The 20309-nt window shown below is 47.9% G+C and overlaps 8 protein-coding genes across 8 annotated transcripts; 5 read left to right on the forward strand and 3 right to left on the reverse strand.

The window, feature by feature from the left end:
• Window positions 1-626: 626 nt before the first annotated feature.
• On the forward strand, window positions 627-1942 carry Gld (Glucose dehydrogenase [FAD,quinone]; the record flags this gene model as incomplete). The annotated part of the gene is made up of 3 exons (XM_031148339.1): window positions 627-833; window positions 888-1199; window positions 1250-1942. 3 exons carry the CDS (start codon window positions 627-629, stop codon window positions 1940-1942), a joined length of 1212 nt encoding a protein of 403 aa, XP_031006063.1.
• Window positions 1943-2310: 368 nt separating this feature from the next.
• Window positions 2311-3524, forward strand: LHYA1_G003369 (putative phosphoglycerate mutase; the record flags this gene model as incomplete). The annotated part of the gene is made up of 4 exons (XM_031148340.1): window positions 2311-2487; window positions 2543-2755; window positions 2812-3313; window positions 3364-3524. The coding sequence occupies 4 exons, from the start codon at window positions 2311-2313 to the stop codon at window positions 3522-3524; spliced, it is 1053 nt and encodes a 350-aa protein (XP_031006064.1).
• A 447-nt stretch (window positions 3525-3971) lies between these two features.
• LHYA1_G003370 (uncharacterized protein) lies at window positions 3972-4360 on the forward strand (the record flags this gene model as incomplete). Its single annotated transcript, XM_031148341.1, has 2 exons — window positions 3972-4133; window positions 4229-4360. Coding segments are annotated over 2 exons (294 nt in total), but the record flags the coding sequence as incomplete, so codon positions are not given.
• A 270-nt stretch (window positions 4361-4630) lies between these two features.
• On the reverse strand, window positions 4631-9258 carry gef2 (Rho guanine nucleotide exchange factor; the record flags this gene model as incomplete). The annotated part of the gene is made up of 2 exons (XM_031148342.1): window positions 4631-6936; window positions 6990-9258. 2 exons carry the CDS (start codon window positions 9256-9258, stop codon window positions 4631-4633), a joined length of 4575 nt encoding a protein of 1524 aa, XP_031006083.1.
• A 566-nt stretch (window positions 9259-9824) lies between these two features.
• Window positions 9825-10303, forward strand: LHYA1_G003372 (uncharacterized protein; the record flags this gene model as incomplete). The annotated part of the gene is made up of 2 exons (XM_031148343.1): window positions 9825-9961; window positions 9994-10303. The coding sequence occupies 2 exons, from the start codon at window positions 9825-9827 to the stop codon at window positions 10301-10303; spliced, it is 447 nt and encodes a 148-aa protein (XP_031006082.1).
• A 4232-nt stretch (window positions 10304-14535) lies between these two features.
• On the reverse strand, window positions 14536-17350 carry dbp7 (ATP-dependent RNA helicase; the record flags this gene model as incomplete). Its single annotated transcript, XM_031148344.1, has 2 exons — window positions 14536-17180; window positions 17323-17350. The coding sequence occupies 2 exons, from the start codon at window positions 17348-17350 to the stop codon at window positions 14536-14538; spliced, it is 2673 nt and encodes an 890-aa protein (XP_031006081.1).
• A 308-nt stretch (window positions 17351-17658) lies between these two features.
• On the forward strand, window positions 17659-18579 carry panC (Pantothenate synthetase; the record flags this gene model as incomplete). Its single annotated transcript, XM_031148345.1, has 1 exon — window positions 17659-18579. One exon carries the CDS (start codon window positions 17659-17661, stop codon window positions 18577-18579), a length of 921 nt encoding a protein of 306 aa, XP_031006088.1.
• Window positions 18580-18709: 130 nt separating this feature from the next.
• Window positions 18710-20054, reverse strand: fsr4_2 (Trans-enoyl reductase; the record flags this gene model as incomplete). Its single annotated transcript, XM_031148346.1, has 3 exons — window positions 18710-19412; window positions 19603-19652; window positions 19707-20054. 3 exons carry the CDS (start codon window positions 20052-20054, stop codon window positions 18710-18712), a joined length of 1101 nt encoding a protein of 366 aa, XP_031006087.1.
• Window positions 20055-20309: the final 255 nt, after the last annotated feature.

Here is a 20309-nt window from a genome sequence, read left to right on the forward strand (position 1 = left end):
GGCCATGGCAGAGATGGTCGAGATGGAGCAGCAGGAGCACGAGGACAATCAGGTCTGCGGGGGGAACCAGGCGAGCCAGGAGTACCTGGCCGAGATGGGGCACCGCGGCAGGAGCAGCAGGACCAAGAGAAAGATTAATAATAATCTCTGGGTGAATTCTTTCGTTCACAGACTTTCGAGGAGCCCAACATCCATCGATCTGGAGTGAGTCGGCGTACAGATGTGCCTATTGGTGGCGTCATCTCACTTTCAACATTAGCTATCTCTGCTGAGCGAGAACATGTCTAATGCGTACCAAAATATGTTGAATTCTTTCAATTCTAGTCGTCGTTACTCCGCAGCAGATCATGATACCCTTCTGATTCTGACGTGTACTCAGACCAACTATTCATCAAGACCTTTCCCGCTTTCCAGCTCTTATTTTCCCCGAAAATAGTCGATACCGATAAATCGACTCTTCTCATCGGTCGGAGGGTGGGTGAAGCTTTCGGGGGGCGTTCTATGTAGTTGGGTGCTCATAGTAGAGCGATTATAGAGGTAATGCCAGAATGACTACTTCCAGCAGATGGTAATGCTTGAAGACCAGATAATGACGGTTTTGTGATTGGGGTCTGAGGCGCGTGGAAATGTTAGGCTCAAGTGGAACTAATGGCAAACTTTGCATTCGTGGAACGAAGCAAGATTATGATGACTGGAATATACCAGGTTGGAGCAGAGAGGAAGTATTTGGCTACATGAAGAAGGCCGAGAATTTTCATGATAAGAAATGGTTCAAAGCAGACGAGCAGAACCATGGCTACGATGGACTACTGAATGTAGGGTCCTATGATTCGGTAGATGCGTCCTCCAATCGAGATGTTGGAACTTGTTGCTTATGAATACCACAGGCACCGATATCGAACATGATCCTAGAATCGATGGAGGACCTGGGATTAAGAAAACAGCCGTATATGTTCACCACTGGAGATAATCCACATGGATGTGGACACGTACCCAGAACAGTGTACAAGGGAGACAGAACTACTGCGGATGGTTACTTCGTGAACAAGGGCCCAAACCTGGCGGTCAAGACTGAGACCACGGTCGACAAAGTCATCCTCGAAGGCGAAGGCGAAGGTGACAAACTCAAAGCTGTTGCAGTCAAAGTTATCGAGAAAGATGGCTCGATGAGAGAAATCAAGGCCACGAAAGAGATTATCGTCATGAAAGACTCAAGGCCGAACCACTTTGGAACTCAGCCCTTCGAAAGGAAGGCCGTGACCCCATGGGTCTCACATCTGCACAACTAAATATCGAGTTCTTCAGCACAGAGTGTTATGGCGGCCTAAAACAATTCACAGACTTCTTAGATGGAGAAAACTCCCACGCTTTCTCGCTCATCGCCGAATTATTCGCGCCAAAATCTCGAGGTAGTGTCACGCTCAAGTCGGCTGATCCGAAAGACAACCCTATTGTGTACCACAATTATCTTTCAGAGGAGTTGGACGTTGTTGTGCTCAGTGAAGCTTGCAAATTTGCCAATGAGATTATCACCCAAGGTAAGGGCACCAGGGACATTGTCGACGGCAGTTGGCCTGCAGCTTTGACTCACCACAAGAACACCGAGAGAGAGGATTGGGTTCCCTTCGTCAGGGACAATGCGACCACGTGTTACCACCCTGCCGGAACAGCCAAAATGGGTACCGATTTTGATCCCATGGCTGTCCTTGATAGCGAGTTGAGGGTACGAGGAGTGAAGGGCCTTCGCGTTGCCGATACCAGTGTGATGCCATTGCTTAACCAAGGCCACACTCAAATGCCCGCTTACGCAATTGGTGAGAAGGCTGCGGACTTGATCAAAGGCAAATCTTTGGGGATGAGCAGTCTCACAGAGAAAATCGGCAGTAATACGCTGTCTCAAGCTCAAAACAACAACTCGAACGGAACATTGGTGTTGAATTAGGGAAATTTATGACAAAGGATATGTCGTTCAGAAATTTATCGGATCATTGGAATCGTAGAGTATGGATCTATTCCTACTTGGGGTACTTGAACTTATAATGCCACCCTCTTACGCATGAATTGAACAACTTGTGCCTTGGACTTAGTCTGAGTTGCGAAGACGCGAAAGAAAGATTTCTGTGAGATTGATTTGGGCCAATTAGGAAGGTGGGGCGGCAACCTCAGCACGTGGCCATCACTATAGGACATGACATGACGGTCACTAGCAATTAGAAATTGTCCGATGGGTTTATGTATAAGTATGATAGGAAATTCCCACTTTAAATTTTGCAATTGTTTGCCTTTTCATTCTAGTGAAGGATTTCTATCATGTTAATCAAATACGCCCAAGCAGTCTCTTGCCTTGCAGTCACGTGCGCAGCAGAATGGGTTCCACGTCCAACGTCTGCGCCAGAAACATTCCCATCGGCTTATATCAAGTACTCGACTGTCCTTGGATTGTTCCTTCAAGACGACAACGCTACGGTTCCAGGGACATTTGATTATGTGAGCGATGTCTTATTTAGAAAGATAAGGGGAAATCAACTAATTTACATGACAGACAGCCACAAATTTTGGATTGATCAATCGTACCTACCCTACCGACACTGAGTGTGATAACTCTTTCACCCAATGGCAAAAATTCGAGCACTATGTCGATACTCTAAATATCAGGAGTGGTAAAAACGTCAATTACAAAGTCCTTTTCTTGGGTCGCCACGGTGAGGGGTATCACAATGTTGCAGAATCTTATTATGGAACGCCAGCATGGAACGTATGTTTTGCTTACGTAAATATTCAACCATTATATTATACTGATGACTACAACAGTGCTACTGGTCTATTCGTGACGGGAACGGCACCATAGTTTGGGCTGATGCAAAGATCACACTGAACGGAGTAGCACAAGCACAAAAAGCTGCAGATTTCTGGGCCTCTCGTATCAAGCTACAGAAGATCCCAGTTCCTCAAAGCTACTATGTATCTCCTCTCACTCGCTGTCTGCAAACGGCCAACGTCACGTTCTCGCAGCTACCCTTGTCTCCTTTACACCCCTTCATCCCCACTGTCAAAGAACTGTTCCGGGAAGGAATCAGTGGTCACACGTGTGATAGAAGAGGAAATAAGACGTATATCCACAACGCCTTCCCCCTGTACAAGATCGAGGCTGGCTTTTCGGAGGAAGATTTACTTTTCAAACCGCTTGAGGGCGAGGTACCCACGGATCAGGATATCAGAAGCAAGACGGTTCTGGATGATGTGTTTGGGAGTGACGGCCACACTTGGCTCTCAGTTACCAGCCATTCTGGGGAAATTGCTAGTATCTTGAGAGGTACTTACCCTCTGCCCTTGAAATTGAAATAGCTACTAATAGTGGAATAGTGCTTGGCCATCGAATATTCAGTCTTAACACTGGAGCAGTGATTCCGGTCTTGGTTAAGGCGGAGACGGTTTCAGGGACTCCTGTTTCGACGGCCACGGTGCCGTATACCACGATGTCAACTTGTAGCACGCAGCCACCTCTTCCTATAGCTACTTCCTGATAACTCGCAGATTGGAAGTGGAAATCATGGTGGATTTGTGAGACACAATGCTAAAATGAACAAAACACAACTCCACCGGGCCCTGTCTCCGTGTTGGAATATCAACCTTGAAGTTGTTCGTTTCGCGCTCAGAAGATATCCACAAATGAGAGTATGTACCGTATTATGAGTAATGAACATTGTGCAGCGAAACTTGAGAATCTGTAGATAACCTAGCTTGGAACTTCCCCAAACGGCAGCTTGTGGACCGAGCCGAGACTACAGTAGTACTCGAGTATCTCCCGCCAAAAGTCAGCTCGGAGATTTCAGCCTCGCCCAGCCTTGCGTTTGTCATGACATCACCACATCTTCCTCATATACATAACAAAAGCACACCTGCAGTCACCGTCTCTCTCTAAGAGCCTCAACTCCCTATAAGAGATCCTCAATTCCTACATTCCCAAAAAGAAATACAACAGAATGGCGTCTAACAACAACCCCTCGATGATCTCCGGACACGCACAATACGCAAAAGGCTACGCCGAAGAGACGATTGGCAATGTAACGGGTAGCAAGGAATGGCAGGAGAGCGGGAAGCAAGATGCAAAGGCTGGCATTGATGAAATGAAGGTACTACCTTTCCTTCTCAACCCAAAAGCCTAGAAATGCATATATTATATAAATATATCCAAGGAATCGAACAGAACTGATGAGAAAATGCATAGAGTGCGAGCCAAAACAAGAGCAGTGAGCCAGCAGCAAGTGGCATCGGTGGCAAAGTCGAGGAATTAGCTGGCAAGGCGACCGGATGCGAGGGTATGGAGAAGGAGGGTGCTGAGAGACAGGCGAAGACATGAATGAGCCAGGCCCCCCTCTCAACATTGCTAGATGTTATAGTAGATTGACATGTAAAAGAGCAATGCGACGAAGGAAAGGACACGCAAAGAGATTATGTATCATCCATCATTCATTCATTACATACAAATATCCCAACCCAGTGGGATATAAGATATTGTACAAGCCATCCATCCATGCCTTGAACCAAAGTTACCAAACGCCGTATGCACAATCCGCTCATCCATGCAAATACATCCGATATCCCTTTGAAAGTCAAATCCCACAGAACCTTACTCGCTCGCCTTTAATAGCGTCCTTAAAGTTAGAATTTCCCTCCTCAATCTCGCGTTCTCTTTCTTCGTCTTCGCGGCATCCTCGCTATATTCCTTGACTTTGACAATCAACTCTTCTTTATCTTCTTTTCCCTTTCCCCTCAAAGCCTTAACGATCTTCCCTAACTCGCCATTCATTTTCTCGTACAGTAGTTCGTTCTCCGCACTGCTCTCCTTATACAGTTGGTCCAGGCCTTTGACTTTGAGCTCCGATGCTTGCAAGCTCTTCTCGAGATCTTGCTTAATCGTATCATTCTTGCTCGTCAAGTCCCTAACTACTTCAGGGATCTTGACTTCGAGATTTGAGACTGTCGAGGTGAGTTTATCTAGGTCGTCAGAGCGACCAGAGGAGCCGGAATTGAGTTTAGCCATTTCTTCGCCGATTTTCGAGAGTTCTTTTTGTAGAGAAGCTTCAGCCTCGTTGATTGCCTTAGATTCGTTTTGAAGACGTTCCCGCAGCTTCTGAGGACTTTGCAAGCGCAACTTCTGTGGTGAGGATTTTCCTGGACTGGATGTTGGACGTGATGTTGAGGCGCCACGCGAATGAGGCGAGCCGTGGAGTGTTGGAATGTTGGAGGAAAGCGAGACAGTTTTGGAATGAGCTTTTCCAGTCCATAAATCCTTCACTACGACAGTATCAGACGAGGACATGATATTTTGAGGTCGCTCTGTCAGACTTCCAATATTTCTTGAGTTGAGTGGAATATTCTCCTTCTGATTCGGAGAGCCAGTGCGGAACAGTGGGGATTTCTTGTCTGCTACTGGGATCTTGGTGGGTGATGGGGTACGCGGGGGAGTGTTGAAATGGAGCCCCTTCGGAGGTGGAGGCGGAGCTGGTGAGATATTCCCTAACGTTGCAGCTGCCATTAAGGCCTTGAGATCTGACAAAGAGCTTCTTCTGCTTTTCTTGAGGGACTTCACAGAATCGATATTCTCGGGCGGAGGCGAAGCCCCAATAGTACTCAATCTTCCTGGTTGTCCATGCGAACTTGAAGGCCTATCATCAAACAACCCTTGAATAGCGGGTCTATCGCGAGAGACTGGTCGCCTGCCTGGAGATTCAATCGACCTCGACCGATTCAGAGATCCCTTGGAAATGCTAGAAGATGGAACAGGCTCCCCAGTAGCGACATGACGATTTGTCTTGCTCAACGTTCTCCAGACAGAGGAACGATCAGCGTCAGTCTTGCTATTTTGTCTGAGCAGTGTATCGGCAAATCTGCGTCGGAAAGAAGAGGTGTTCGATGTCAACGATGCAGTTGCTGAGTGGTTAGACCGGCCCCCAGAAATGGAGCCATACGCAGAATTACTACCAAAGCCAGTGATAGAACCAGGGCCGATGTCTTCAAATAGACGATCTGCATCCTCTACCATACGATCCAACAAGTTGATGTAGTCGTGAGGCTCTCCATCCGTAACCAACAATTCTGCAAATGCAACTGTTAAAGCACCTCTGTCGCCGTCATTGCCACAACCATCCAACAGATCGGCTAGCAGCTTGATTATTGCGATAAAAGCTCGTCGGTTTTGTGGTGCCATCTCACCGAATACTATTCTCACATAGTCGGCAAAATCTCCTGGGTATTGATTTAAAGACCTTTCCTGCAAGGCATCCAGAGTTTGCAGAGACATGACTTGACCCATCTGGTCCTTCCAAGCCATTCTCAAGTACTTTTCAAATGCTACGAATAGAACATCAACAGTGACTTCCGAAGATGCTCTGTTGTCAAAAGGATTTTCAATAAAGGTGTTGTAAATGGCATTGATGGCAAGCTCATCCGCATTTTTTCGGCTTCGAAGTACTCTCCCGACAATGTTCCCCTTGCGAACCTGTAGAGCAGCAACGTAGGCTGTGAACGTTTCCTCTAAGCGAACGAGTGGATTATCAGGTCGAGTTTCATCAACTGCAGCCCTAACGCTACCTTTACCGTCAAAGTCAACCGATTGGGAATATTTGTGGCTGCCTGTTCTCGACACTGGCGAAGCTTGCATTGGGGGAATAAAGGCCATAACAGGAGTTCGTGGATGCTTGTTCGGAGTTGTGTAGGAGGATCCAGAGTCTTTAAAAGATGAGACTGAGCTATTGAAGCCCCCGCTTAAGAAGCTCGAAAGCATCTTGACAGGTGATGGCGACCGTATGCTCTTCATCTTGTCACCCTCAGCCACTACGCAAAGCGACTTGAGAATCTTAGAGTGGAATGATGAGAATGATCCGCTTAGAGCGGGGTTGCTCAGATTGTATTGGGATCGAAGCAAGTCCACAGCTGCGCAGTTTGTCAGTTATTTCTCTATTTTTTTTTGAGTGATGTGCAATTACTTCTCTTTGCAAAGGTGGGAAGAAAATGCTCTGTGACCACTTCATCTACAAAAACCCTATCGTGGAGTCCGTCTACCTCGAGCCGATACTTCAGTCCACCCCCAAGGACTGATACATTGGCGACAATCTCGACCCCGTAGTGACCGACAGGGGCTCCTTTCGTACCCTTCTCATGATCAATCACGATCCGAATGGGAGCTGGCTCCTTTCTGCCCTCAACTAACTTGTCAATTCCTTCTTCGAAGATTGCAGTGTGAAAAGAGATCTCAGTAGCATGCAGTTTTGTTGATCTTAGACACCATTTGTCTGTCTCTCTTTCCCTTTCAGGGAATCTTCCTTCTAGCCTAGCTCGAGTAATCTCCTCGGTAAACCTCAGCGCTTTGCCCTCATATCCAGTACGGAGAGCAAAATTGCGTATGGTAGGGGCTGGAGAAGTGCGTTCTCTGCCAGTCAATGGGTCCTTCAGTTCGCGTAGCGAGGTCATCCAAATATTGCGTCCATCGTTAGACATTGTGAAACGAACATCACCCAAGAAATGCCAGCCGCCGAATGTTAGCTCGTATATGTGCTTTTGTCCTCCCGCAGCAGCTGTAACAGACGCCATCATGGAAGCTGCCGAGGGTTTGTCAATTTCCGCCATGACGCCTCTGGCCGACAAATTGCATTCTGTGACCTTCTTAAGCAAAATGACACAATCTGCAAAGAGAAGAAGCATTCCTTCTCTAGAATTTGAGGAGACATTTGATGGATCAGCATGAAATGGAGCTGGGAGCTCGAGAACGTCCACTGCTGTAATGAGTCGACCTTGCGGATGCAAACCCATAGGCCAAGAATCGATAATGTTTCGTAACCGATTTACGACCTGAGACTTGTCTGCTGCAGGTGGGTCCAGAGAACAAATTGAGGTTATGATATCTCTTGCTTTGAGCATAGGCTGTAGAGCGGGGTGAAAGACCGGAAGGCAGTTGACAATATTGTCAATGAAGAGGCTGTAACGTGGCAGTCTCTGGACAGGCTCAATAACAGCAGATCGAAGACGTTGCTCTCCAGTCTGCTGGACTCTTTGGGAGAAACTTGATTGTTGCTTGGTGAACGAGGAAATGAGCTGGGGAAAGTCTTGACTGGCATTGATGTATTCTTGGTAACAGTCTGCAAATTGAGGAAACCATTGGAGAAGTACTTTGGCAAATGCAAGCGCTCCAGTGGGATCTTTCAAACGTCCAGATGCACCATGTCGAGATCCGGTCGAACCAACAGTAGGGGCTTCTAAATCTCCCATTGCTTCTTCTTCCGTGGCGTCCATGACCTTCTTAATGTCTGCAAGAAAAGCTGAGTTCACTTGCAAGATCCTATCTAAGCATCGAGGAAAGAGCTTTGCCAGATCCTGTTCAGAAGGACTGAAGCTCCCAAATGCCCGGTTTTTGGCCTTCGTGCGGAAATCATCAGCCATATGATTGACGAGCTCGTGCATTTTGATAACATATCGCTCTTCGGTATCAACAAACTCTCCCATTTCTCGACGTAATGACATCTTCTGGTCCTTTACGAAAGTTCTTGATTTGTTGAGAGACGTGGGTTTGGATGGCGCCCGGCGCAGCTTTGAAGTTGGAAGAAATGACACTTCGCCGAAAAGCTTGACCAATGGAGCATAAATGCCATATTGCTTCAGGGTGGGATCTAGTAAGTCATCATCGTCCAGGTTTTCGTCCGCCATCTCCTCCTGAAGGTCTGCAATCGAGCCCGGTGGCAGAACGAGATCAATGTCAACATGGTTGATATGCTGGGGCCGCAATGCTGACTCTATATCCTTAATCACATCCGCTTTGTTTTCCAGCTTGACCATCGACGCCGCCAGATCCGCCGCATGTTGCTCGCCAAATAATGCAGGAGCCGGACCAGGTATCTTGTTTCGAGTATGCGCCGATTGAAGGGTCAAGCCACTCTTGACTACTTCTGGCAACTCCTTGAAGTATTTCAATAATCCAAATGCTAGACCCCGACATATTTCCTCTCCTTGTTTGTCGCGCGGTAGATGATTCACAGATTGATAGAACGGCGAATTGGGGGAGATGGTGATGCGTGGGTAGCTTTGAAATCCAGCTGAGGAGAAGACATGGACCTGGATTCGGGAGCTGTTGAGGGTGGAATTGCTCGTCGTCGAGGGGCCGTGGAATATGAGAACTGGCAGATTTCCCAGAGAGGGATCAGTAGTGTAATAGAGACTGACTTGGTCTTGCGCCAAGATCAGCTCGTCGGTGACTCGAACCATGACAAGGCTGGTGATGAAGGGTAGTTGTTTAGGAGATGGCTAGTCTAGGCCGGTCAATGGGCCCCCCTCATAGCGAGGGTTCCTCGATGGATGCGACTGAAGAGATTTCTGTGCGTGGATGTGGTTTGACGAATTAATGTTTCTGTTGGTGAGCATCTGGTTGGGCGTGGGAAAAACAAAGGCGACGCGTTTGCGTTTGTGGCCAGACGCTGTTTTTCTGTTGAAGAGTTTGTACTTCTAGTACTGCAGATGCGGATGCACGATCGAGGCCTTTGAGTGGTGGGAGTAGACACCTTATTCTGATACTTAATGCACGATCCGGGGTAAAGCTGGTCGAAGGTAGCGTAGCTTGTCAATATCAGCCTCTAAGTATAGATTTGCGGAGAGCTTTTTCTTGAGGCACACGATTGGACGCGTTGATTGGTTCGCAGCTTTTGTCAACAAAAGAGTTCCGTCGACCCCGCCAAACCTCAAGACGAAACAACAAGAAATCACATCACATACGAGGTACCTCGTTTACTGTAAGCCAATATTCTGCGACGGGGCAATAATTCTCACCATCCAACATGTCGACCCAGTACGATGTCGATATCCCTTTCTCTGCGAACCACAACCAGCAAGCGTTCAAGCTTCTGGAACTTCCACCAGAGGTCCTAGCTCTCCTTGAGTCGGACAAACCTCCAGCGTTTGACCCCGTTCTATTGTTCTTCTGCTTTAGAGCTAACATCCTCATAGAATTACCATAACATCCTCCCCTGCGACTGCTACTACCCCCGGGTACGCGATTCTCTGCTCCGGGGACAAGAAATACCAGATGCGGCAGAAGAACACGTCGAATCCAATTATGATACTGCAGCCTTCGAGTACGTTCCCGACCGAAGCGGACGATGCTGCGAGTTTTATCCCGGTACCATCAATTACAGCGATTGCTAAGATCGAAGATACAATCGAGTTAATCGTTCAGGAGGCAGAAGCGAAAGCACCTCCCAAAGTCAACAAGTGGCATGAGAAGTTTGCTAAGAGTCGACTGGAGAAGAAGGGTTGACAAAGGACTAGAGCTTTTGAATAAAGCATTGTGAAGGGATATATGCACCAGGGTGCCCCTTGATTCCCGACCTTGCTTTTCATGAACAGCACCTCAAAATTATTCCAGGAGCTCGGGCCGCCAGATGCAACGAGCAATACAAGATGTTGGTTCTGGACCACTCTGTTTGAGATTCGTCGAGTCTATAATTCCGTAGAGGAGGCGGAGGAGGCAGAGGGGCAGGGGCGAATTGTGGAATACCCCGCTGAAAGGCTATCTCTTTCAACAGCCCTGGGCAAAGTATCTAGAACAGGCCGCCAACCACGTCTATCAAAACTCTTTAATGCGACAACTTCAAAATTCTCTATCTGGATCGATGATCAGTGCCCGTCAATTCGCCCTGCCTTCTCATTGGTGTATACGGGCTCCTCAGCACACGCCGTCCAGTTACCCCCACCCAGCCGCATTAGTTTCGACACCCAAGATCCAGCAACGCAATTTCCGACGAACATCTATAGGCAGTTGATTAAAACAGGAATTTTCAATATAGGGCAATCCTGACAGGGCTCTGTATTCGCATGCATTTTTTCTGGACAGCATATTCTCGGCCAATGGGGATCTTAAGCTCCGGCTAGGATAAAGCATACTCGGTCAAAGCAATCTTGAACGATACCCTTCGGAGGATACCAGCGAGCCCGTGCGTAATTTGATCGTAATGTATAATTGCAAAAAGTATTCTTACCTCTCGGTATTTCAAAAGGTGCACCAGAAGTCTTCTCATCTATGCAACAGTCACATGATCTCGCTTAACCCCTATATTCTTCACTTGTTCATCAACCTTCATCTCCAAGATAGCCTCACTTCACAGACCCCCGTAAAGCTCAAGAAAGCCATCTGAATCATCGAATGCTTTCCCATTTAGAATCCCACATTCTACTCTACAAGCGCCACAATCAAACCGGGTATCATGCCAAATCAACGCTTCCCAAACGCCACCACCCCTCCCTCCCTCCACCCACTATCCACAAAGCACAGCTCCCATTACCAATTCACCTCTGCGTCTCAAAACTCCTCCATAAGTTCATCAACATCCAACTCCTCTCCCTCATCCACGCCCACTCCCCTTCCACCACCCTCCCAATCCACAAACTGCTCCACCCAATCCTCCTCCCCATCAACACGAATCTCACCACGAGTCATCCACGTCGGGTCCGGGGGATCCTTCGCATAAGGCGGCGTGTGCTCTTTGCAGTATTTGCTTTGGGGCCCGTGTTGTATTTCGAGCATGTTCAAGCGGAGCATTTCGTCGTAGGTGTGTAGGCCAGCCGCGAGGGCTTGGTGGTAGGCGTCGTTGACCTTGTAGGTAGTTAGCAAGAAGGGCAAAGAGACTTCGGGTTTGTCGAAAGCGAGAAGCTGGGTGATATGCGGGGAATACGAACTTCTCCCTGCGTCATCTCCACCGAAATATCATCCCCCATCTCATCCCAATCTCTCAACGTAAAAGTACCACCCGGCGCCATCTGCCCCTGACGCTCTGCATAAGTAGCAGACTCTGCACGCTGTGTCAAAAACTGCGCTGCTGTATGCGCGGGGGTTTTCATTGGGCTGGGTAAACTGCTGATACTGGGCTTTAGTGGAGGAAGTGAACCCCAGATTTTCAGAGGGGGGTTGGGGTCTGGGAGTGGGTAGTGCAGCGCGGCGAAGTTTTTGTCTGCTGATATTTTTGGTGAGCTGAGGAGGAGGGTCATGCTGTGTTGGATGTCTTCGGGAGGTTCTTGCATCTTTGGCGCCGGTTGGGAGTTTTGTGTTTGTGGATGTGCATGTGGTTGAAAGTCCTCGAGGGGGTTTTTTGTTCCCAGAGAATTCTGCATTTGTGCGAATATTCGGGCATGTTGTTGTGCTTGGTATTCTTGTAACTTTTGCGGCATATTTATAGACCGTTGTGCGTGGATGTTTACCGGAGTATGTTGCTTGTTTGTGGATTGTTCTTGTTTTGGCCGACCCGTTGCTATTGAATGTTCCATAGCGCGTTGTTTAGTGGCGAGGGTAGCCAAGTGGTCTCGAAGCTGCAGGTGTCTTAAAGATATCAAAGAAGAATTTGGATACCTGTCAGGAAAAGGAAAACCCGGCAGGAACGGTCTTGCCCAAGTATTTTCCGGATCGTCAGAAGGCAAGGTAGAATTATAGCGGTCCAGAGGTTTTGGGTATGGCTTGAAGACAGGTGTGAATTTGACGTTGTTAAAAATAAAGGGATTTGTCAATACTGGGATGTTTCCGTAGCATATAGGAGAAAGGTAGTCGCGTGCCCATTCGAGATCAACCACTATATTTAAATGACATATTAGAAGTGTTCTGAGTGTGTGTAAATAGAAGAACTCACCTTTGGGAATTTTGAGAAGGCGAGCTCCGTCGTTCAAACAAACCCACTGAACTTTGCTTGGGCGAATATGTTCAATACTACTTTCTGTGAGGTTTAGTCAACATGCCAGGTAAGACTTGCTTTGATAATTGTCTTACCTGCTCTTAACGCTTCCGATATGATAAAATGATCTTGGCCAGGTTCTGAAGCTGCATTGTTAGGATAGTCGTACGGGACCTGTTGTTTGTTGTTGATAGCTTGAGAAACTTCCTTGAGCGACGTCGCACTCCCAGAATTGATTACCTCCTGCTCATTCGGAGCTCGTATATCTGGCATCGGCTCGTCGATCATTTGCTCCATTATCCAATCCTCAAAATCCAGAGAACGAGGGTCATCTACTACCAGGTCAGAATCCGTTGATTCATTGTCTGCTCTCTTCTGGAAGCCACGAAAGACGCTGCCAGAGGCATCTTGTGAGCTTCCAGGTGCACTTTTGGGAGATCTTGGAGGCGAGCGTGTAAATAGGTGTTGATTGAATCTGGAGGCGCGCTTTGATTCAGGTCCAGCCTGGTCAAATATAGAGCGCTTTGCGGCTCTTTTCTCGGGTGAATTCATGGCATGTGAGTAACAGTCACTCGAAAGACGCTTTGTTGTTTAGGTAAATTGCACGATTGAGGGGGAAAACAAACACGCGCTGGCGATCATCGTGGTTCTTGTTATGATTCAGAAGCGGTCCGTCCTGTAGATTCTGCCACTGATGACCGAGTCTGCTCAATAGCCGAAACGGCCCATTCTCATCCTATAGTTACGAAGGCAGCAGCTCAGATAATGTCAGTCCCATATTGTGTAAAGTGAGGTAAACAAAACAGAACGGCCCTTTACATCAAGGGACTCATCGCAGCTCCTCGCTTGAAGGTCAAATATTAGTTCCTACCTACCGTAGGTACCTACATATGAGTTATTCACCTAGTAACGCTTAGTAGCACAGTTCTATCTTAAATGCCAATATGTATAATACCACTTTTGACTATATTTTATCAAAATTATCGTAGGATCTCATTTGCCTGTCTCGCATTTGCAACCAAGAGCCATAATGAATGGAAGTAATAAGTTATGCATTTTAGATACACAAGCCACAAATATCGACCGAAGTAAAGGAGCAACGCGCCAATACCTGGGTAGAATCGGGCAGAAGAGAAATACGATTTAGACTTAAATCACGCAGAGTCACAGAAGCCGACTCAATCACAACTTCACTGGAAGCATGAACTATTTATACAGGTTTCTTATTTTATCTGTATACCTCCCAAGAATCATACAATCTATTCCAATAGTCTTCTTCATGTCCGACGGTAACACGCCCTGAAAGGACCTTTGCTTTTTGCATTCTCAGCGGCTCGAAGACTCAGAATGCCCAATCGACAATGCTGGACGAAACCGCGCTTAATGATTCCGCGGCGCTGCGCTTCTGGTCTGCCAAACTAGTTGTGATTATACGATGAGGGTATGGCTTCTCCCTCTTTTCTATCTCTTGCTCGAAGAATTGCAGCCGCCTGCTGAGATCGGGAGCATTGGTGTATTCGTGCCCCTGTTGCTTGGATGCGTTCATCAGCTTGGTGAAGGCATTGGTCTTGGTAGGGGTAATTGGTCTTGCTGGTGCATCGCCCCTGAATGTGGAATAGGGCGCTATTTCCGTGAGTCATTAGTGAAGAGAAATTCTGGATGATGGGCGCTGTCTAGACTGGATGAAAAGATTCAAGATTTGGGGAGACGCGTCTGGACGCGGAAGTCGCGATGGAAGTGGAGTAGCATAGGATTGATCACGTGTAGATTTATGGAAGTTATGCGAGAAATAGATGGTAGAGCTGGTTCAAATGGTCTATGGAAGGTAATCTTATCCGATATTGAACTCGCTCGCGACAGCCATATGCTCTTTCATCTTCTTCTTCATCCTCCTTGCAGCATCGTCATCCGCTCTAGGCAATTCCAAGTCCAATTTCCTCTGCTTCCTAGCTCTCTCTCCCTCGGGAGCTTTATCCTCCACCTCTCCTCTCTTCGCCTTCCTAGCTGCAACACTTCTATCCGCCTTTGTCATCTTGTTTGGCCTCAAACCAGGCACCTTGATACTACCCGGTTTATCTCTCAGCGCGAACGCTTTTGCTAGATGTCCTAGATGGAGAGTTTGCATGTTGAAGATATGCCTTTCGTTTGCTACATGAGTAGCATATGCACGGATATGGCTTTGATATCCACGGCGTGCCATCTCGAGATATTTGGGTGAGTCTTGACTCCAGCGCTCGACCTCCAATTGCCATTCTGTAGCACGCTCTTCCCATTCTCTGCCTGTACCACCGAACCCTTTTCGTACTAGATCCTCCGCGGTATGGTGGGTGAGTGATTTCTTACCGTCCTTGTAGCCTGATGCTAGGATAGAAACATACTCTTCTTCCTCGCCAGGGAGCAGGAAGATCAATGCTCGGCCCTCTCGTCCCGCTCGAGCGGTTCTCCCGACACGATGAAGATGGTCGTCGGCGCTGAAAGGGGGGTCGTACTCGATTACATAGTCTACGTTTGGTAAATCCAGACCTCGAGATGCGACATCGGTACAGACCAAGACGCAGGGCTCTGTAGATTGAGTAAAAGCCTTGAGCGTTGCTGTTCTAATATTTTGAGCCAATGAGCCGTGTAACTTGTGGAGGATGACGGGATTTGTATTGCTGGAGAATGCAGTTCCATGAGCAACTGTGTCTTTAGTCAAGTCCGTCTTCGTAATTGTCGGTACTTCAGGTTGGGCTTCTCCATCTTCTGCTGAAACCTCGAGAGGCCGACTGAATAATGAGAAGTGAAAGTCGACTGAATCAGCACAGGAAATGAATACAATCGCCTTCATGACTGAACCTCGTCTCGCAAATGCGCGCTTGAGGATTGCTGTAAGTGTGACGAGTCGTAGCTTGGCGGGAACGACGGCATACGACTGCTTTAATTGGGCTGGAGCTGAAAACACCTTCTCCTCCGTTTCTGTGTCGCTCGTTTTCTCCTTCGTGATGTCCACTTCAGCAGGATCCGCTTGTATGTGAACCGCATCCTTCAAACTAATTTCTCCGAGTCGCTGAACATTCATCTTCATAGTAGCCGAGCAAAGGACCGTCACCTTTCGACTTGGCAAGGCCTTGAGGTCCAAGCCTTGAATCGAAGGCACCTTTAACGCTCTTCGACCGATCTTCTCCACAATCCCCTTGATCTCCTCCTCGAATCCCAACTCCATTAATCGATCCCCTTCATCCAATACTAGCCATCTAACCTTGCTAACATTCAAAACTTCAGTGTTGTCCAAGTGATCCGCAAGTCTTCCAGGAGTTGCGATTAGGATATTCACGCCCTTTCGTAGTCTGGCTTTCTCCGACTGTTTGCTCTCCCCTCCAATCACCGTAGTGCCCACAATCCAGGGCGCACATCTTAAAAGCTTCTCCAAAACGGCAGCTATCTGCTTGCATAACTCTCGCGTAGGAGCAAGCACAATTGCAAATAATCCAGAATCTCGATGTACCTGCACGTCCTTGCTGCTCATTGCCAGGATTCGCTCCACAATGGGCAATAGGTATGCCAGGGTTTTACCTGAACCAGTTTCCGCTTGTATAAACGTATCGCTGTCATCCTTCACCATCTGAGTTACTGCTGCCTTCTGAATCGCAGTCGGTGCTTTCATCCCCATCTTAGTGGAGAGATGGGCAGCTAGTCGTAGTGAGAGACCCAGGTTCACAAATGTAGACATCTCATCGGTGAGAGGGGCATTAGACGGTTTGGCTGGTTCAACCTCTTCTTCGGGTTCCTCAAATGTAGTCTTTGACGAGGGGTTGAACGTGAAGAGTGACGAGATAATCTGATTTGGTTTTCCAGTATCTTTATTGTGACCAGGGCCAATGCTTCCAGGCGGTTGTTTTCCTGGTACAAAGTTCGGTCTTGTATCCTCGTCTCCGAACTTTTTGGAGCTGCTGCCAATTTTTATACTTCCAGGAGGCAGCTTCCCTGACATAAAAGCAGGTCTTGTCTCGTCGTCCTCGAACTTCTTTGAGCCGCCGCCAATTTTTATGCTTCCTGGAGGTAGTTTGCCAGAAACAAAAGCAGGTCTTGTCTCCTCTTGTATCGCGGTATCCCGTCTGGCTCCTATATTTATACTGCCAGGCGGAAGTTTACCTGAAATTACTCTCGCAGTATTCTCATTTCTCCCCGAATTCTCATTTCTTTCCGAATCGTCTTCAACCCGTTGTCTTTTCGGTGGCCTTGCGTTGGCTCCCGGACCAATGTAATCTTCGACTCCAACATCGTGCCGTCTCTCGTTGAATATTTCTCGGGCGTGGGGTTGCGGTCTTGGTCCACGAGCCTCCCTCTTTGCTGCTAGACGGTCCTTCCAACGCCCTCCTTGAATGATTGGTTTAGACAGGAGAGGAGAGTCTCCTATCTCAAAGTTCATGATCATGCCATCGTCGGCCATGATCGTTAGTTTTCGAGAAATATTGAGTATGTTGGTATTTTCTGGCCCTTCCGATAAAGTCAGAAAAGTTTCGTTATCGAGAAAAGTGCACAGACGGAAGATTCCCCGCGATGGGAACTAGTCCCCTTGGGGAAACTGGCTGCGGAGCTTCAAAAAAGCTTCTTGGGCTTCGATATACGCAGCACATACCATCACAGCAATGAAGTCGGGCAAGCATTCTTGTCAAAATGGGCCTTGAACAGGCACCTCCATATTTCTACCATCTACTACCCAAATATCAAGCATCAACTGGCAATCATGTTCTCTAGAAGCCATTGCATAGCTTTTCCGAGCTCTAATATACGACATGTCTTGAAAACAACCAGCCCTCGATGTTCTTCCTCACATCTTCGTTCATTCCACTTTCGAAGCAAAGGCCAGGTGATACCTCACACGTCTATCAAGATCTTCCGAGAGATCTCGGAACTGCAAGCATGGCGCCGAAAACAACTCCTTGACTACCGCACCGTCGGTCTCGTTCCTACCATGGGAGCCCTGCACGAAGGCCATCTGTCCCTAATTCGAATGGCAGCCGCCGAGAACCACCGCGTCGTTGTCAGCGTATACGTCAACCCAACCCAATTTGGTGTACATGAAGACCTAGACAGCTATCCCAAGACGTGGGAAACGGATTGTGGTATGCTGAAGGATCTTGATAAGGAGCTCGCTGAGGATGGGAACAACCTTGGAGGCATTGCTGCCGTGTTTGCGCCTACCACAGACACCATGTATCCCAGCGGCAGGCCAGATCAGGCGGTCAATGCCAAAGGGAGCTTTGTGACAATTACACCTGTTGGAGAAGTCTTGGAAGGCGCAAGTCGGCCTACGTTCTTCCGAGGAGTGGCTACAGTGTGTATGAAGTTGTTCAATATCGTAATGCCAGAAAAGGTCTATTTTGGACAGAAGGATGTACAACAGACAGTGGTGATCAAGAAGATGGTCAAAGACTTTTGTATGAATACGGAGGTGGTTGTTGGTGATACCCAGAGGGCGCCAGATGGATTGGCGCTGAGTTCCAGGAATGTTTATTTAGGTACAAGAAGACGGAAAGTTGCGACGGTTCTGTCAAAAATCTTGAGGGTGGCGGAGATGAGTTACCTACGAGAACACCGTTTGCGGGATGAGCTTCTGGGGCCTGCTGAACAATTGACGAAGCTCCTATTAATGGAGCAGCACCAGTTGCCGCCAGAAGAACGGGTGAACTTTGAGATCGATTACATCTCCTTGGCAGATCCGGAAACGATGCAGGAATTGGATGAAGTCGATGAGACGAGAGGGGCAATTATCAGTGGGGCCGTGAAGATGCTACCGGTCGAAGTTCCGCAGCCCGGAGAAGATCTGGGGTTGTCAGATGGGCCGCCAGTAAGGTTGATTGACAACATCATCCTGAAGCCCGTGAAGTTATAGGATATGAATTTACGGGCTATTGTAGTATGTGAAAGAAGAATTCAAAGCGAGGATGATCCCGAGAGATGCATTGTCGGACTTCATGTTAGGCACCTCTTTACCATATTACCAAGTAGACGCTCTCACACTTTCACTCTGTTCCATCCTTTCTTCCTAAGCCCGGGGTATCTTCAACTCTGAAAACGTATTTCACCGCACTAGCTTTCCCAGCCTTCAAATCAGCTAGCGCACCCTCCACTCCATCGAGCCCTCCTTTCCTAATCTCATACGGATGTCCCTTGAACCATCCATCGGCAAGTCCTTTGGCAAACAAGCGGAAGAAAACATATGCCAAGTCCGGGTCATAATCACGAGTCCCAGGTCCCCCATGTGAGCCCCCAACAGCAGTGCGTACATGGCTCATCGTTTGCGGAATGTCGCTCTCAGGATATGGCAGCAGGAGAGTAATTGCACCATGTGGATCCATAACCTTAACCATCGGTTTCCAGCTCTCGTTCCCACTGATGACATCAAAGCCGTACTTGACCTCCTGTAAACCATTGGCTCGAAGAGCGTCTCTGAAGCCTTGAGCCACGGCATTCGGTCCTTGTCGATAGTCAATAATCGTATCCCCTTTGGATCGGTCAATCAATGTCTCGACGTGCGATGCACCTTTTCCGGCAACGCAGAGCAAAGGGTGGATGTTGGCACGTTTGGCGAGCTGGATTGCGAAGCAACCTACGGCGGAGGATGCGCCATATATGATGAGTGGTGTTGGCTTTTTGGCTGGTGACCAGGGCATGGGCAGCGGGAGGCGAGAGAAAAGAGCCATTGCTGCCGTCATTGCAGCTAATCTGTATATTGTTGTTAGTGCTTTCTTTCTATTTCGAAGGGTGAAGCTAGGTTTACGGGATCGTTGCAGCTTCTGTAATCCAGGTTAGAAGTCGAATTAGAGGACACTCTGGGAGTCATTTACCTTCAAACGAAATCTTCTTTGGCAAATGAAAGGTGGTATATGCCCAAGCCAACGCATATTCTGCATACCCACCCCCTGGGCCGCCCATCTCATGGAACGCCGCAACACGATCTCCAGGCTATTCCAAGTCCACATTAGCTATCTCCTCCCTCAGAATAAGGTCCCCCCTCACCTTGAACTCGGTGACGTTCTCTCCCACAGCGTGAACATACCCCGCCACATCATCCCCTTGATTGATAACATTACCACGCCATTCAGGACGCTTCCAGTCTTTGGGATTAGATCCAACGGCAACGACTTTGATAACAACTTGATCTTTGTTTGGAGTAGGGATAGGCGAATTGATTACCGTTACTTTCGGTCCAGCTTTTATTAAAAGTTCTTTCATTTCATATGATATCAGTCTACGTGGCCCGTTAGCTGGAAATGATTTCCGAAACAGAACCGCATTCTGCTGGTTAAGTCGATTCGGTCGTAGAAGGGTTTGCCAAAGTTTCGCCGCTGGTAATGCTACCCTCATTTGGTCGTTTTGTTCTCAAGACTTGATAGTTTTGACAGTTGTCAATTGACTCCAGAGGCAGAGGTTGCTTTCGAAACCTCACCCAATCACACGATATCCGAACACTGTAGGGATTAATATATTTGTAATAGGATCAAAATCCGATTCCGGCTTTTGAGCAATGCGTGGGGAACATGGGGTACTCAGTGTTACGGAGGGTAGATAGGAAATCTACAGCCACAGGCAATTATAATTCGCTACAATATGTGCACTATC

The sequence above is a fragment of the Lachnellula hyalina genome (assembly GCF_007821495.1).
Source record: "Lachnellula hyalina strain CBS 185.66 chromosome Unknown contig00051, whole genome shotgun sequence".
Classification (NCBI taxonomy): Eukaryota; Fungi; Ascomycota; class Leotiomycetes; order Helotiales; family Lachnaceae; genus Lachnellula; species Lachnellula hyalina.